Consider the following 16,818-nt stretch of genomic DNA (forward strand, 5'->3'; position numbering starts at 1 on the left):
TTTTCTGAAGCGAGGGAGTAAATACGATTTTCGAAACCAACTTTTTTTGAATGCATTGTTTCAAAAATTTGTTACGTTCGAAGAAACTGAAATAAATCGAAAATTTTAACTTATTCATTTATTTAATAAACCAGAAAATATAACAACAATTTTATTGATTAGTGTATTTTTATAAGAAACCTCCCATTAGCTCTCGAAAGATCGACCCTGAAAAACAACAAAGACCTTAAAAAAATATTGCAATTCCAGGACTGGAGAAAAACGACACGATTCTCGTTCTCAATCGCCAGGAGTCGACGTCATGATCGGGATTGGAGTAGTTTGAGAGTCCGGATTGGAGGTCTTGCCAGCAACGAGGAATTGAATTAAGATTAGGAGATACGTGGCGATTCCTCCAACAATCTGCAACAGAGTTTTTCATTATTCATTGCTTCGATCATCCTTGAAGAAAATTTCTTTTTCAAACAGAAATAAAATAAAATCCAAAGATGAGGAGATTATTGAAAAAATTAAATGAACTCAAGTACTTAAAGTAGGAAAAAATTGAAAAATTATTGATAAATCGTATAATCGAATAAAAAAAGGAATAAAATTATTGAAATTTTTGAACTTTAGTCGAATTTTTCGTTTTTAAGGTGATCTATCACTTGCGCGAGTGCGAGAGAGATAACTGCAAAATGGTTGCACGGTTTACTCGGACACCCTTGATTTTTTGAGAAAAATAAAAGTTACACCTTGTTCTCTGATAAAATGAGAATAGCGTGTAACTCATATTTTCTTTAAAATATCAAGCTACTCGGAATAAACCGTGCAACAGGATTTTTACCGACTGAACAAGTGACAGAGCACACAAAATAATAATTTTTTATGAATTTGTAGTAAAACGTACCGCAGTTATCAAAGTGGCGTCCAACGACAAGCCCTTTGCCTGGAAACTATTGTCACGATGGAGAAGTTGAAGAGAGAACAATTGAAGCTAGAAAACGATTAGCGAATGATGAGTAACTAATTGTCAGTAAAAAATGTCGTTATAATCCCGACTCAATGGGACTCAACTATAGACCATTATCTTCGTCATAGAAGAAGGACGAAAATGGTGTATAATTAAAGCTCATTAAGACACGAAAAACCTATTTTATGCCCAAAATAAAATTGGGGTCGTTTTCGACCGTTTCGACCCTCAAATACTCATCGAAATCAATATCACCATAGATAGACCGTTGTGCTCGTTATGAAAAAAACGAAGAAAATGGTGTATAATTAAAGCTCGTTATGCCACGAGAAAGGTGGCACGAGTCCAAGAGAACGTGAGGGTCGTTTTCGAGCAGAAGTGAGAACAGAACAGTACGAAAGTACCTCTTCCTTGACCTGTTTGTCAGTAGTGCCAATGAGAGCTTCGTGAACGATGATTCCAGTTTTGATGGCCTGGGCCTTGGCAGTCTCGCAAGCCCAGACGATAGAGGCCATTTTGACGGAGTAGTAAGTAACCGAAGTGATGAAGTAGCAAAACCAAATTTGAGTTTTAAGGTCAATGGATTGAAATCCAACGGTTTGAAGTATGTAAAAATAGAGGGAAAACGTGATTTCAGCGAAGGTGAGAGTGACGGTAGCGACGATTTGGAGGCTGAACGTGGAGTTGAGTCGTTGGACGACTTCGCTAATGTCATTGTGCTGTTTCTTCATCGCTCGAATTTCGAGTAACAAAAGAGGGTTCTTCTGCTTGTGATAAACCCTGCGAAGGAGATGAGGGTCTTCGGTGCAGATGCTGTCTTTGAGTGCGATGAGATTGTCGTTTACTCGTTCGAAGCAGACGCGCAAAACGATGACGGAATCGACGTAGAGGGTGTCGACCAGGTAGACGACGACGGTGATGTACATGGCCAAAATTTTCGAAACGATCACAGTGGCTTCCTCCGAATAAATATTTCCGTATTGTGCGACGAGGAAAAAGAATCCGAGGATGTCTTTGGCGTGGACGATTTTGGTGACTTGAGTGAAGGAGGAGCTTGGCAAGCGGGCGGAAAGCTCAGCGAGGTCGCAGAGCAAACGCATTCGTTTGGAGCTGTAAACGTAGGAAACGAAGGCGATCGAGCAGCCGAGAACGACGTAGCAGTTGCCTTGGAGGTAACCAGGAACCGAGGCGTACTGGAGCTTGTGAGAAACGTCCATTTGGTAGAGCAGGAAACACATGAGACCGAAGTTCAAGCCGGTTAATAGGGTCGAATATATGTAGCCGAGCTTCGACGAAACCATGGTCGATCCTGACGTTATTTTGTACGGAAAAAAACCGTAAATTCGTAGAAGTTCGAAGCAGGGGTACATGAGCGATACGTAATCGGTTGCTTTGAACAAACGCCATTTTTTGAGGGGTTTCACGGCCCCGCCAAAGGCCCCGGAGACTCCCATGCTCGAGACTCTTCGATGCTGTCTTCGACTCGACTTTTCCTACGGGCTCGTGCTCGCTTTAATGCAGACTGATTCCGCCCTGGCGACTCGTCCTCATCGCATTAACTCCTTCATTCCATTAAACGCTTCTCATTATCACTTTCGTGTCGTATCTACCTCCCTGATCGCTTGTTATCGATTCGAGTTGTCATGACGATGTCGACAGCCCCAATCAATATTAATCGAGCGAGAAATACTCGTTACACTCTTCTGGAGATCGATCCTTTCACAATTTGCTATGAATTATTATCCGACCCTGAAGGAAAGCGTTCCGAACAAACACGCTACACCGTTCTGCCTCCGAGTCCTTGGTCGAGCCTGCAAATTCATCGCACATTAGTTTTCAGGGGGATTAATATTCATGCTCAATTGATCGTTGTTGAGTGCATTTCGTTTGTATTATACAATCGAGGGGTGGCAATCAATTGCGTGAGAATTTAACGTCCCTGGGGTCGAAAAGGATTCCGGCTTAATGCTGAATACGCTAATTTCAAAAGTTTTTTTCTCTGTAGACATTTTTCATCGAATTTTCTACCTCTAATTTCTCATTTCTTTTCTTTCACAATCAAAACGATGATGAATAATTAAACTCGATTATCGCGATCGAAAAATGTTTTATGCCCAAGATTTCGGTCGTTTTCGATCATAAAAAATAAAAATGATAACCAACGTAATCGGTAGAGTAGCGTAAAATACACTTTACGACGTATAAAAATGTATAAATTCGTCAAAAGTATCGAAATTCGTTCAACCGGGGAGAGAAAATCGAAGAAACTCAACTAGAAGTCACATTGCTGCGTTACGATTTGTCAATATTTTCCTTCATTCCACCCGTCGACTTGGACGTTCGCTCGTCTGTCAACAAAATTATAATCAGGCAAACATTGGAGGCACTTTTTCAAATCAATCGTTCATTGTTCGAATCCGGGTCATTGATCAATTCAACGGTGAAGAAAAACACAGAAAAATGGTAAGAGTTTGAGAAGAAGTTTGAGAATCGTTGGAAGAGAAATAAAAACTCGATCAAAATGGTTTTTGCAATTATTATAATCAAAAACGATAAAAATAACATTCGATCGAAATTTGATGATTGAACGGTGGATAAGGAGATTAGAATAATTTCAAAAGAGTTGCTGTTTCTCAAATTCCCGCCATTTTTAGAACTCAAAATTTTCTGTGTCATCAAAAAATGTACCTTTTGTTGCCTGCGGTATTTATTTTCGACGATTGCAGCCAACGTCTCCGAGTTGAACAACGTATTTTTGCAGCTTTGAACAGAGCAGGCATCTGGGATAACATTGCTGATGCGCGCAAGATTCTTTGTCATCTCAAATTTCCATGCAACGGCTATGATGGCTGCAAACCATTAGAAAAAGTTTCAACGACCATTTCGTTAATGACTTTCTCTTAGGATTTTTTTGAAAAGCCTCAATTCGAGATTAAAATTCTTAAAATTATGGTCTACGACGAAAATTTGATAGTTAAACTGCAATTTCAACAAAAAACAAAAACAAATGAAAAACCACCTTTCAATGTCCATTCCAATCCTGTACAGATCAAACGATCTTCTAAAGTTTCGAGGCAAGCACAAATATCTTTGACGAAAGATTATCTTTGTCCATCTTTATACACGTTCGGATCTACAGAAACAAAAAAACGTGGAAAACAATCTTAAATGATTAACCTTGCACTTTCAGATTTGAATGGGAAGAACTTGAAAAAATTAAATTCTTTTAAAAATCAATGAATTCAAAGAATTCGCATTAAATAGTATTAAGAGTCATGAAATTCAAAGTGTATTCTCATGAAGTAAATCCAAGTCATTTGTTTTAAGAGCACAATGATTTTTATGATGATTACTTACATAGAAAGGTCCAGAGCCACTTCCAATTCAAGTTACACCTTAAAGGTACAACGATCGATAAATGTGAATGCTCAGAGGATGACTGAGACCATGCCTAAGAATCTGGCAAAAAAACTGCGCTCAACTGGCCTTTCTGAGCATGGCTATTGTGAATTTGATTTCTGGTTCCGTCTGTTGCTTTTGGTGACGATTAATTTGCTTGTTTGTCTGATCCCTGAAAGATGAAGAATACAATAATATTCTTTTGGGTTCAGTTTTCAATTCTCATTCAGCAACTTCCGCTCTGCTGTCTTTTCCTATAGAATTTTTGACAGATTCAACTGTTTTTGACTTTGCAATCGGATTTTGAGTCTGCAGTCCCCTGTTCTAAAATATCAAAATTTTAGTTGCAAAAGTAACAGCAGATTTTTGAATATTCTATGAAAGAAATTTTTCATCACTAAAATCAACAAACTCCAATATTTCTTGAAATTCTACAATGTGAATGTTCCGTGAATTTCGACTTCATTGCTTGCTAAATCATTACTTTGTTATCCAACCATGAATGGATTTTGGTTGATGGTACAGCATTGTTGGACGAATACCACAAATTTCGAGGAATTTTATGCATTGAGCCATCAGCTGATCGCGTTTTGTCAATTTTTATAATGTATTTCAATGAAAAATGGAGCTGGCAAACACGTTGTGTTACACCTAGTTTGCAGCCAAGTACTGTCATCCATTGGTTGTACCTTTTTTGATTCCAAGTAAAAACCAACAATAAAATAACAAAAATTTGTTCATTAAATTTTATCTGTTGGACAAATTTCTTATGAAAAAATTTTACCTTTGGAATGGAAAAACGTGTGAGCTACCGCAGTCCTCTACTTTTTCTCTTCATTAGATCCGAATTTCGATCACATCCACAACGAGGAACTGCACGCACAACTTTTCCCATTTTCAATATGTTCTTGAAAAACACCCCAAATTTTATAGAAAATGGGAATTTTTTATGAATTTCTCTAATTTGATGATCAGGAAATACTCGCTTTGATTAATTATTGAATAACGGTGATTAATTATTGGACGCGTTTATTTTGAAAGATATTTATAACTTTTTTACGAAACTAACAACCTCAAAAAAAAAACAACAGCCAGCAACTCAGCTGTGTCAGCTGAGGACTGACACGATCCTCGCGGTGAAATCACGAACTATTGGGAATAAAACGAAAAAATAACAATTTTTCGTGTACTCCAAAACGTTTTTTATTCAAAAATTTAAGTCTAAACTAATCCTCAGACTGTCAAGCTGTACGTTTGTATAAAACTGAGTATGAACCGAATAACCAATAAAGATTGTGCGCTGCATCAGTAGTACGAAAAAGTCAATGTTTACACGAACGTAACCTATAAATTCGAATGTCAAAGACAATACTGAAAACTGCGTCTAAATTTATTTATAAAAAATGGGCAAACACGAAGTGGGTACTCCAAAATATATCGCGAACAAGATAAAAGCTAAAGGATTGCAAAAATTACGATGGTTTTGTCAAATGTGTGAAAAACAGTGTCGAGACGAAAATGGGTTTAAGTGTCACACAATGTCCGAATCACATCATCGACAGTTGCTACTCTTTGCTGACAACCAACACAAATATATGGACGAATTTTCTCGAGAGTTTTCTCAAGGCTATATAAATTTACTTAAAAGACAATTTGGCACGAGACGCACACCAGCCAATAGAGTTTATCAGGAATATATTGCGGATCGTGGTCATGTTCATATGAATGCTACCATTTGGCTCAGTTTGACAGCATTTGTTAAATGGCTCGGTCGTTCCGGAAAATGTGTCGTCGACGAGACAGAAAAAGGTATTACCCTAAACACAGTAAATATCTTTGGAATTATTAAAATTGTAGAAATTTTGTGACTGTTCATATCTAACGAGATGAAAAATGATTCCAGGCTGGTTTGTCACTTACATCGACCGTGACCCAGAGACACTGGCGTTGCAGGAAAAGAAAGCGAAGAAACAAAAAATGGACAAAGACGATCAAGAACGAATGATGGATTTTATTGAGAAACAAGTAGAAAAAGGGCGTCAGGAAATTTATGATCCCTCCGGAGAATTCAAAGTACCTTTGTCAAGAACAGAAGACGACGCTCCAGTCGTTTTCGAATTGAAATTGAAACCGAAGCCGCTTCCAGTTCTTTCCAACAGTTTATCACAGAAATCAAGTTCCTTAACAAAGAAAATAAAGACTGAGCCGCTTTCGAGTCCAGAAAGCGATGAGGAGGACTCTCCAAACGCATCAAGATCCAAATCAGACGAATCAACATCAAGATCAAAAAGAGAAAGTTCACAAAAACGTAATTACGATGAAGACGAGTCTTCGTCTTCCGGAAAAAGAAAAAAGAAATACAAAGCAGAATCTGACGACGAAAATGAGCGTGGAAAGGAAAAAGGCTGGCTTCACGAGGGTCTTACTGTCAAAATCATCACAAAAAGTTTGGGAGACAAATATTACAAGGCAAAGGGCCAAATTCAGCAAGTTTTCGACAATGCCTTTGTTGCTAAACTGAAAATCAAAAGTCCCGAAAATGTCGAAGGACATTGCCTCAAATTGGATCAAGCACATTTAGAAACAGTTTTACCAGCAATCGGCAAGGAAATTCTTATTGTCCAGGGAAGATACACGGGCTTAAGGGCTTTTCTGCAAAAGGTCAGAATTGATGAATTTGCTGTCGATGTCGAACTTTGCGATGATGAAAAAGTCGTTAAAAGATTGCCCTACGAAGCTGTTTGCAAGTACGAACGAAAACATTGATTACTCAATTGTGTTCGATCGTAAAATTATTTTTTATCATTATATTTTCCGATGTATAATAATTGTACAGTTGAATATACCAAATTTATTTCGGACTTGATGATATTTTAATCCCCTCAATTCAAAAAATGTACAAACTCGAAAACAGAATTAAATTTTAAAATGCAAGAAGATTTTCCAATTTCGAGCGATTTTAATTCTTAAAAATACTAAAAAAATTTTGAAAAATGAAGAAAATTTCAGTGCTTGAAAAATGGATTTTATTCAAATTGTTCCATACGTTAAAGAACGTCAAAAAACAAAGAAAAGAAAATCATAATTTTTCAAGCTTCTAAAGTTGGCTTCGAATTTCAAAACCAGGAATGAGTTTGAACTATTTCGAACTCAACGCGAAATCCGATGACGAACTTTTCAAGCTCGATTCATGTCTATATTCAAGTAACACTTCAATCTTTGAACATCCTATCATAGTCAGCATTGGTTCTGAATCCCTCGTCGAATAGCAACAATTTTTCTCCATTAATCTTATACTGCATGTTCCACCATGGTATGACAGATTTTGATCTGACTCGTTGAAGGGTTCCAGCTTGAAAATCATGAGGCCTGGTTGCGGTTGGGATGTAGCCGACTCGTATTGCTCTATATGTTTCAGTTCTTTCGTTATAATACATTCGCAAAACGAATCTTCTGCTGATACCTCTGATGCTGAGAATCATGGCGAAAACCGAGGCGTACATAATAAAAAGTTCAGAGTAACTTTCAATTCCAGTCAATGATTCGAATGGTGAATTTATAGGAAATTCCAAAGGCCCATCCTGATTGAAAATATTATAGAGTGATAACATTCCGAAGCCTAAACCAAGTGTACTAATTATATACGCAGAATGAATATAATTGTCTACTCCCCCTCTGTAAACAAGTCTGAAGCTTTCAGGTATATCGTCTTGATATTTCAGTTTCTTCTCTAGAACGTCGGAAGTCCTTGACATGTTGGTTCTTTTCGGCATTTTGAGAATAGCTAAGCCAGGATGGAGTTTTTCTGGACTACTCGAGACACAGAATCTCAACTCTGGCCATATTCGACTCAGTCCCATTAATCGCTGCATTGTGCAGCAATTTTCTAGAACAAAGGAAACGTTTATTTTCACTGTAGAAATTTCGCTTATATGATTCATTCACAATGTAACAATTTTTATTTGATAGAAATTCTATTTTCATTCGTTTAGTTTCTTATACGATAAATTGATTAATTCATTACAAAGTTAACCTCAAAAAATGACTAAACACTTTTGGTAAGAACTTGAATGAATGTAACTAAAATAGGCATAGCTAAAAATCCAATTTTGAAAAATGTTACTATTTACTCATTTCAGTCATACGTGATAAAATATGCTTTTGTTATTCGTACTTGTTAAATGTGTTTTCGTAAGTTCATGTACAAATGCACCAGTGACAACTGACAACCGGTAAGAATATTAGAGAATTGTTTCGTATTTTTTAAATAATTTTTCTAGAACCTTATTTTTTCTAATTGTTATGATGTGATGTGTATATTTACTTTGTTCGCTTTGTTCCAAGGGAAAGTTGTTGAGCTGAGAGCTGAGGCACAGCTGAGGTCACGGAAGGCCAGCGAGTAAAGCTCCGCCAACGGAATCGTCGGGTCGCCCTTCATTTTTGGGTTAGCTTAGGATATTTTAAAAAATAGCAACAAAAAATCATGCAAAAAAGAACCATTAATGAAGAGTAATCAGTTCAAACCAAAATTGTGAGAGAAATCGATAGTCGTTATTAATTGAATTTCTACGTTTTGTTTATTGTGAAGAAAACAGAAAAAAGCTCGGAGAATTTGAGGTTATGTGTGTCTGTGTATATTTGGAAAAAAATAAAAAGTTTTTTCGTTATAACAACAAAAAATTTTGAGGAAAAACGAAAAAACCGGACAAGCAAGTTCCTAAAATCGTGTATCGTGCCCTCAGTAAAAAGTGATCAGTGGTTTAATGGAGATAAAAAAATCTTTGTCGTATGAAACAAATTTGAAATCTTTGAATTAAAAATAAAAGACAAAAATTTTCACTCTAAGGTTATGTGTGTGTATATTTGAAAAAAAAATAAAAATAAAAACATTGGCGTCATCGGAAAATCGAGAATAATCGTCAAAAAAGTGGAGAATGGGTAAGCGATGGTATTATTTTTTATTTATGACCTGGATTTCTTATCTTCTGTGTTCATCGTTGCTGCTCTTCATCGATGGATTTTTTCTAACTCGAGTAGCAAGAACAGAACATTCGAAATGTACAAAATGCACGTTAGAAAAAAGTTGTTCTCCGGAGGAAATATTTAAAAACACAAATGCATCTGGAAGCATTTGTTTGGAAGCAAGGAGCAGAGTAGTTTTGTTGATCGTTGATGCACTGAAATATGAATTTATCGACTGGCACAAAGACATTGAGGTCAATGCGACTTATCACCTCAATAAAATTCCTATAGTACAAGATTTGCTAAATTCTGCACCAGAAAACACAAGACTTTTCAAAGCGATTGCCGACGCGCCAACAACAACAATGCAAAGACTAAAGGCACTGACGACAGGCACTTTACCAACGTTTATCGATGCAGGCTCTAACTTTGCGTCAGACAGCATCAATGAAGACAATCTTGTTGATCAAGCGAGCAAAACTGACGGAGTTGTATTCATGGGTGACGATACATGGATTTCTCTTTTCCCAAATAAATTTCTCCGGCAATCACCTTCACCTTCGTTCAATGTTTGGGATCTTGACACCGTGGATCGCCAAGTGAAAGATGCTATTGTACCAGAGCTCAAAAAAGATGATTGGTCCCTGCTGGTAGCTCATATCCTGGGTGTGGATCATTGTGGCCACAAACATGGGCCTTATCACCCTGAAATGACGAGAAAGTTGAGGGAAACTAATACGCTCATTACGCTGATTGTCAAATCTCTTCCCGAAGATACAATGTTAATTGTTATGGGTGATCACGGAATGACGGAAAGCGGAGACCACGGCGGAGATAGTAGAAACGAGATCGAAGCCGGAATGTTCGTTTATTCGCGCCTGCCACTGCTCGAGCAAAGGAATCAGCAGGCTGGAAACATCGTCAATCAGATCGATGTCGTTCCCACAATTTCTTCTCTGCTAGGAATTCCTTTGCCATTTTCGAACATAGGCTCTGTAATATTAGAGTGTTTGCCTCAAATCAGAAGCGAGGGGAACAAACAACCAGATTTTTGGTTCGCTGCACATTCAATGTGGAGAAACGTGGTCCAAATGAAGAAATACATCGAAGCTTACTCCAGTGACTCATTTTTGTTCGGAGAGGAACAACTACAGAAAATAAATAAGTTGTTCGAAGCTGTGGAAAGAGATGCAAGGGGAGTGAGCGACGAGAACAGCTTTCAGAAATTTGCAGAAAGCTCCAGAGCATATTTGCAGACGGTTCGAGACCTTTGTGCCGAAATTTGGATCCAATTCGATCCAGGCTCAATGTCCAAGGGACTAATCATATTTTTCTGTGTTCTTTTCTTTGTTCACATAATGCTGAGCGCGCTAGACGAGCGTCGAACAAACGAAATAATGAAAACGAGCTTCCTCTCAGTCTCCATCGCCACAAACGTCATCACAACTTTAGTCACCGCTGGACTCTACAAATTTGGATTTATGGAAGAATTCAAAAATTCCAACACTTTTGCAACCGGTACAGTGTCCGTTTCGCTGCTCGCTTTGCTAGTTGCACAAAATTGGGACACCATTTCTTTGACGTGGTACAATAGTGTGAAACTGAAGAAAGTTCATTATCTCGAGCGAGGAATTATTCTGCTCTCATTCTGTGGATTATTTTCCAATAGTTACATCGTCGAAGAGGACAAAGTGATGATGTATCTTCTTGTGACAATGGTGGCTGTTCTGACTCTCAAGACACTTGAAGAAGATCTCACTACTGGAAGCAGCGAGAAAAGATGGAGGCACGATAAAAGCATTGGGAGGCGACGGAGCTTCAAGTATTTATGGATTCTTGTGGGACTAGTGGCTTGCGCAGCCATAAGATTTTCATCTTATTTATGGCGTTGTCGAGAGGAACAAGATCGAGAAACTTGCACAATGTTGGCCAAGAAATCAGATTTGCTGAACAACGCTGGAGCTGAAAGAACTTTACTCATTGTCAGCGTTCTCAGCCTCGCCATGTACGTCACAATCGTCACCACTTGGCTGCGGAATACTGAAAGACTGTCCGAGTTTTTCCCCATCGCCAACATCGCGAGATATTGTTACGGTGTGATCGCAGTTACGATCGGTTGTTACTGGGTCTATGAGAGACTGCCCAAGGAAGCTCGAATCAAAGTTGCTATTTCGAGGCAAATCAATGCTCTGCCTGGAATTGCTTATTTTTTTTCCTTTTTCGGTATCATCAACGTCTACTTTCGTCCACTGGGAATATTCTGGCTGCCTCCAAAAAGTGAGCAGCTAACGGTCGATGACCGGAGAGCACCAACTTTTTTCAGCAGAATCCGAGAACTATTTTATTCCAGACAATTCATCGATGAATCAGAATTTCCCGTGATCTCTTCGTCCATCACTTTCTACAGCTCAGCCTTTGTTTCCGTCAGCGTTTTTCTCACTCTTCTCTGGGCCCTGGTACTCGGCAACGTTTTTGCCCTGGGAACATTCCTGATGTTCGTTACCTCTGCCGTAGTCCTTGCCCTTGTAGCCATCGAACGGTGTCACAATGCTAACAATTTAGGTACGTTTTTCCCCAACTTGATTAAATATCTTTTGATACCAAATGGATTTTATCTTTTCCAATTTTAGCTGAAATGCTTCAAGTACCAGATTCTGCAATACTCTGCTGGTTTCTCATCGCCGAGTACTTTTTCTATGGAACGGGTCACCAGTCCACGTTCCCAACACTTCATTGGGATGCAGCGTTCATTGGAAATATTGGTAATGCTTACGGGAATCTTCTTCCTGCGATTTTGATAGGTGAGATTCCTCCGATTTCAATTTTATTGTAATTATATTTGGGAAAATAACTCATTTGATAAAGTTTTTATGTGTCAGGTTACTTTAACGTATTAAATTTTTTTTCCAGGATTAAATACATTCGGCTCTCATCTTATCATAGCAATGACTTTGCCACTGCTCACCATTGTTCCATTCACTTTTTATATGATATTCCCTATTAAACTGAAGTTCCACGGACACGATGAAATGAGGAAAGGCGAATATGTTCTCTTTGAACGGGGATCAACCTTCCACAACGCTCTGTTTATGCTCTATGGAAAATACATGCTTCTCCATGGCATACGGGTAGGAATTTAAAAAAAAAAACATTCAAATCAGTGGATCGAATCAATTCTGGATCCAAATTAAATGCAACATTGATAGCAAAAAATTCCAAATTGCTTTGTATCGAGTTCTTTTAATCCCAAATTGTTGTTTCAGACTTTCGGCTGCATGTTAACAACAACAATCCATTGTCGTCATCTCATGGCCTGGAAAATTTTCGCCCCAAAATTGATTTTCCAAGGCTTATCATTCCTGGTGACACTAGGCAGCATATTGGCATCATCATTGATGGCACGCAGCATAGATTCTCAGGTAGAAGATTTGAGATTACGAGGAGTCGTTAAATCCCGATGATGGCGGCTAAATTCTTAATTGTAATTAGTCGACAATCAATGGTGAACATTGTTTTATTACTCATTAAGTTTATTTGACAAAAAAAATTATAAAACCAACGACTCAAGTTCGTTTCCTCACCACATTCGTCGTCATAATATTGTAAAATAATGTCTTAAGATGTGCCACGATTGAAAAACTCAGTCGGAGGGGGCTTTCGGGGCCTGAGCTGAGATCCTAGTCGGATAGGTCGACAATTTATTTCTGATGAAAGACCATTTGCAACTTAACGTCAAGTATTATTTCTAGGCATTTAGGAGTAAAGATTGTTAACTCTGATAAAAATGAAAAAATAGTGCAGTCGGTATGAAATTCTGGTTATGAAATCTAATGAGATTTGTAACGAATAACTCTAAAATCCTGCGCCAGTAGGATCATTGTAAATAAGAAAGAAGTGTTATGAATCATGAGCGGAAAACTAATCGAAGCGCTCTTTTTACAGTGTGTATTTTTACGTGAGAATAAACATGTTTTCTGTTTTTTTGTGTTCTTTAGTATCACAGTTCAACTATTTTAATACCATCGTTTTTACGGAACAATCTTTCATCCATAGGCAGTTCGCCAATTAGATACTTTTGAAGGAGTTTCTTCGCGTCGTTCGAGTGGTCAGTCCCGATGAAAGCGAGTGTGGCGTCCCGTCCTGCGTATTCCAAAATAACATCGAATCCTCCCGGATGATTATCGAGGAATTCCGTGCAGTCGTAAACGTAATCGTAGACAGCGATCCAGCAATCGTCGATGCTATCGTGCCAAGCGAGTTCATCCAGGCTTATAATATCCAATGACCCAGAATTCCGGGCCTTCATCAAGTCCATCGAATTCTGAGATATTTCGGCCCTGAAATTTGCCCATTTATAAACGTTCCTTTGTCCCCTCCAACAAAATTAGAATCCAAAGCGCGCGGACGGATTAGCGAGCCTCTGGAACGGTTCGAATTAAAAAAATTTGGCCGTATGTTGCCAAGTGAGTCCGAAATTACGTCCCGAATGTTGGACTTGTCACGATGCAGCCTGAAAAGATACTCGGGACACCGTAATCGCATTCGGGACGAGTCGTCCCGAATCGGGCACTCGCCGCTGAAACGTGCTGAAGCGAGCCTCGGGACACTGCCGCGCCCCTAATTCGGGACGAATTGTGTCCCATTTAGAGGCGAATCTAGCGAAAAAGTCCCATTTGGAACGTAATTTGGGCCTCACTCGTCCTCCGAAGTCTCAAATCCCGCTTGGGACGATTTTTTTTACTTTTTTATCACTCGCTCGTCCGTTATCGTGTCCATCCGAAATGACAATAATCTGCAAATCTATCTTTAACTTACGTCCAAGATCCACGCTGTTCACGAGACATCGAAGGCGTCTCGCTTACTGCGAGTGAATGTTTCGTCGGGCATAAAACAAATACTGGTTCAGGTGGAAGAAAAATATCTTTACCACTGGATAATTCCATTACCGGTTCCAGCTGAAGCCCTTCTCGAGGGTCTCGCTCGCCTATACTGTTAGCGCTTCGCGGTATATCTATAAGTGGGGCTTCCACCAGCCGCAGAGATTCAACGCCCCTTCACGTGTAAATCGATATTCATATATACAGCATCCTGACCGTAATCAACGGCTCCAATATCGTTTCCTCTACTTCACGGCTTATTCCACAGTCACGTTTTGCCATCACAATCGCAAATCCCTGTCAAAGACTCGGCCGACTTTCTTATCGAACCGCTTGCCTGCAACATCCATTTTTATTTACAAATATTATTATTCGAAAACTGAGATTGGGTAAAATCCACTTTGACCGATAAACGAGCCCCTCGAACGTGCCAAATTCAAGTTCAACATTCCCCTTCTGACCTAGCTTCCCAAAGTGGGACACCGTGCCCTATTTTTGCTAATTGGGCTTCCCTCGTCCCGATTAAGGGACTTTGTGTCCCGAGCTGCTGAGATATGTTGTCCCGATTTTTTTTTTTTTTATCGAGTATCTCGAAATATAGGGCTCGTGACGTCACATCGAGTTTGAATCGAGTCGAGAATTTTTTATTTTTATTTGTTTATTTATTTATTTTTTTTTTTATAATTTGGCTTCTCCTAGTCCACTCGGGACACTCGGGTTCCAAGTCCCAAGTTATTTTACTTTTCTAGCACTCGCTGATATTATTCGAACACACAAATTTTTGACTGCAAGAAACGAAAGGAATCCTGAAACAACCGATTCTTACGCAACGGAAAAAAAAAATAATTCTCCTCTTTTAGATTATTCGAATTTTTCGTCCGTGAGGGTTCTTCGAAAAAATGAAAAATTCAAAAATCACCATACTCGATGGTTCGATGCTTTTTTCAAACGCATGCCCAAATTCTGCTCGAAAATCAATCTCATTCTCCACCAAATTATCGCGTGGTTTCTTGAAAAGTCTTTAAAACAAAAACTCGAAGAGAAAAAAAATAAAAAAATGTAAAATTTCTAGTGTTTTTTTTTTTTTTTTTTTTAGAAAATTGATAAATTTCTCAATACCAATTTCTGCTCTTGCTGGCAGTTGAAGAAAATGAAATTTTTTGTAATTAAACAAAAGCACCAATTAAAATTAACAAAAAGGTATAATTTATAGAAACACAATGTAAAAAGCTCACCAAAATCGTAATCAGCAGAAAATGTGCTTCATAATTAGTACCGGCTGATAATCGCGGCTGACGTTTGCATCATCCAAGAAGCACGTACGAAACGTAGCACTATGACACAAACGAACCTCCACACCTCAAGAAATAAAAAAAAAAATCCCGCTGCGCCTTTTATATGATTTTTTGGTAATCGCGCATTAAAAGTTTGAAAGTTCTCCTTCAATATCTGACCCGCAACTATACATCTTCGCAGTTTATTGGTTTGAGGTTCCTCCCATGCGCTTGGTCAATTTGTACATAATCGGTCTCGAGAATTTCGTCAGCGAGAGGAGATAAATTCTTGTATATGGCGAGGCAATGATGATTATCAGCACTTGAGATATTGTCGAGCCAACGGCCAAGTTCACTCACATTTCGAATATACGTTATTTGAACTTGTTTTTGTTTGAGTCTTTTTTCGCCAGACTCGCGCCGTCCTTCTCCTAACCATAAGAAATGTCTGAAAAACTCTGGCGAATTAGATTTCAACCTGAACCATGAGCCCGAAAATATTTTCGATCTCTTCTGACAAAATTTACGGACAACGGTGACAGTTGACGTTTCGAAAAGTATTTTAACCTCTCAAATTTGGTCAACTTTTGTCTAAAGCAATTTTCTCATAATTATCGAAGATTTTTGCGCTCCCCAGTGATATTTTCCTACCCGATATATCAGGAAAGAGTTATTTTTGAAACGCAGACAGATGGACGGAAATTCAATATATTCAATCATCGAAACATGGGTCGCCTTCCACCAGATAACAATTGACCTTTCGTCGATATTTGTTGAGAATTAACTTTTTATGTAGCGGCACAACATACTATTTTGTGGAAGATAGCCAACAAGGAAAAAAAAGAACTTCGTGTTTTTTTTTTCGATTAGGTACACACATATGCACAGCGCGCTGCTGTTGTAATACTCGCTCGCTCACTGTATATGCCGACTAGGAAAACAAATATCCCGATGATTTTCAAGGTCATTGAGAAATTTACGTTGATTTTGAGAAAATCGTATTTTTCTTGAGAAATCGTTAGTTTCTCTTACGATTAGATTAACCAAATCAGTTTTTTTTTATAGCTTTGTGTTTTCAGATAAGAAATATATACATTTGTAGAAATGATAAGAAAAAAACATACGAGAAATATCTGGAGGTGGCTAAAGAAACGCATTTTTTTTTTGACCGGGAGATATACGACGCCATAGAGCTTGTTATATGGAATCCTCTACATTTTTATTTGATATTTGATATTGTTTTTTTATAAATAACATCTCCAAACACAATCCACACTCATGATTGCTTTTGCTAGTCCATCAGCTGTGAAGACTCGAGGAGTTTTCGATTTTTTGTGAAAAGTATTTTGGTATT

The 16,818-nt window shown here is 38.3% G+C and overlaps 4 protein-coding genes and 1 long non-coding RNA gene across 7 annotated transcripts; 2 read left to right on the plus strand and 3 right to left on the minus strand.

The window, feature by feature from the left end:
• Nucleotides 1-103: 103 nt before the first annotated feature.
• On the minus strand, nt 104-5,467 carry LOC122418288 (gustatory receptor 23a-like). 3 transcript variants are annotated; one of them, XM_043432422.1, is made up of 8 exons: nt 5,136-5,467; nt 4,310-4,523; nt 3,972-4,085; nt 3,641-3,801; nt 3,236-3,300; nt 1,357-2,763; nt 890-976; nt 104-402 (listed from the first exon to the last, which is right to left on the minus strand). In XM_043432422.1, the coding sequence occupies exons 6-8, from the start codon at nt 2,404-2,406 to the stop codon at nt 280-282; spliced, it is 1,260 nt and encodes a 419-aa protein (XP_043288357.1). In that variant the 5' UTR covers nt 2,407-2,763; nt 3,236-3,300; nt 3,641-3,801; nt 3,972-4,085; nt 4,310-4,523; nt 5,136-5,467; the 3' UTR covers nt 104-279. The 3 variants fall into 3 exon arrangements, with proteins under 3 accessions (XP_043288357.1, XP_043288358.1, XP_043288356.1); XM_043432423.1 differs by having other exon boundaries at nt 3,226-3,300; XM_043432421.1 differs by lacking the exon at nt 3,236-3,300.
• Nucleotides 5,468-5,504: 37 nt separating this feature from the next.
• Nucleotides 5,505-7,212, plus strand: kin17 (kin17 DNA and RNA binding protein). Its single transcript, XM_043432420.1, has 2 exons — nt 5,505-6,160; nt 6,255-7,212. The coding sequence occupies exons 1-2, from the start codon at nt 5,755-5,757 to the stop codon at nt 7,115-7,117; spliced, it is 1,269 nt and encodes a 422-aa protein (XP_043288355.1). The 5' UTR covers nt 5,505-5,754; the 3' UTR covers nt 7,118-7,212.
• A 300-nt stretch (nt 7,213-7,512) lies between these two features.
• On the minus strand, nt 7,513-8,788 carry LOC122418292 (uncharacterized). Its single transcript, XR_006262487.1, has 2 exons — nt 8,676-8,788; nt 7,513-8,237 (listed from the first exon to the last, which is right to left on the minus strand). It is a non-coding gene; the product is annotated as an uncharacterized lncRNA (long non-coding RNA).
• A 327-nt stretch (nt 8,789-9,115) lies between these two features.
• PIG-O (phosphatidylinositol glycan anchor biosynthesis class O) lies at nt 9,116-13,293 on the plus strand. Its single transcript, XM_043432414.1, has 4 exons — nt 9,116-11,875; nt 11,944-12,114; nt 12,224-12,441; nt 12,577-13,293. Exons 1-4 carry the CDS (start codon nt 9,286-9,288, stop codon nt 12,772-12,774), a joined length of 3,177 nt encoding a protein of 1,058 aa, XP_043288349.1. The 5' UTR covers nt 9,116-9,285; the 3' UTR covers nt 12,775-13,293.
• Nucleotides 12,855-16,296, minus strand: LOC122418290 (cytochrome b5-like). The gene is made up of 3 exons (XM_043432426.1): nt 15,426-16,296; nt 14,129-14,527; nt 12,855-13,650 (listed from the first exon to the last, which is right to left on the minus strand). The coding sequence occupies exons 2-3, from the start codon at nt 14,254-14,256 to the stop codon at nt 13,311-13,313; spliced, it is 468 nt and encodes a 155-aa protein (XP_043288361.1). The 5' UTR covers nt 14,257-14,527; nt 15,426-16,296; the 3' UTR covers nt 12,855-13,310.
• Nucleotides 16,297-16,818: the final 522 nt, after the last annotated feature.

Source organism: Venturia canescens, chromosome 11 (assembly GCF_019457755.1).
Source record: "Venturia canescens isolate UGA chromosome 11, ASM1945775v1, whole genome shotgun sequence".
Classification (NCBI taxonomy): Eukaryota; Metazoa; Arthropoda; class Insecta; order Hymenoptera; family Ichneumonidae; genus Venturia; species Venturia canescens.

What these genes read in the sequence shown, in the direction of transcription:
- LOC122418288 (XM_043432421.1), bottom strand. Translation starts at nt 2,406, where the DNA reads ATGGGAGTCTCCGGGGCCTTTGGCGGGGCCGTGAAACCCCTCAAAAAA. An exon ending in ACAAACAGGTCAAGGAAGAG is followed by an intron (nt 977 to 1,356) that starts GTACTTTCGTAC and finishes ATCGTTTTCTAG; the next exon opens with CTTCAATTGTTCTCTCTTCA. An exon ending in ACGCCACTTTGATAACTGCG is followed by an intron (nt 403 to 889) that starts GTACGTTTTACT and finishes ACTCTGTTGCAG; the next exon opens with ATTGTTGGAGGAATCGCCAC.
- kin17 (XM_043432420.1), top strand. Translation starts at nt 5,755, where the DNA reads ATGGGCAAACACGAAGTGGGTACTCCAAAATATATCGCGAACAAGATA. An exon ending in CGTCGACGAGACAGAAAAAG is followed by an intron (nt 6,161 to 6,254) that starts GTATTACCCTAA and finishes AAATGATTCCAG; the next exon opens with GCTGGTTTGTCACTTACATC.
- PIG-O (XM_043432414.1), top strand. Translation starts at nt 9,286, where the DNA reads ATGGGTAAGCGATGGTATTATTTTTTATTTATGACCTGGATTTCTTAT. An exon ending in TCTTCCTGCGATTTTGATAG is followed by an intron (nt 12,115 to 12,223) that starts GTGAGATTCCTC and finishes TTTTTTTTCCAG; the next exon opens with GATTAAATACATTCGGCTCT. An exon ending in TGCTTCTCCATGGCATACGG is followed by an intron (nt 12,442 to 12,576) that starts GTAGGAATTTAA and finishes TTGTTGTTTCAG; the next exon opens with ACTTTCGGCTGCATGTTAAC.
- LOC122418290 (XM_043432426.1), bottom strand. Translation starts at nt 14,256, where the DNA reads ATGGAATTATCCAGTGGTAAAGATATTTTTCTTCCACCTGAACCAGTA. An exon ending in GAACAGCGTGGATCTTGGAC is followed by an intron (nt 13,651 to 14,128) that starts GTAAGTTAAAGA and finishes GGCAAATTTCAG; the next exon opens with GGCCGAAATATCTCAGAATT.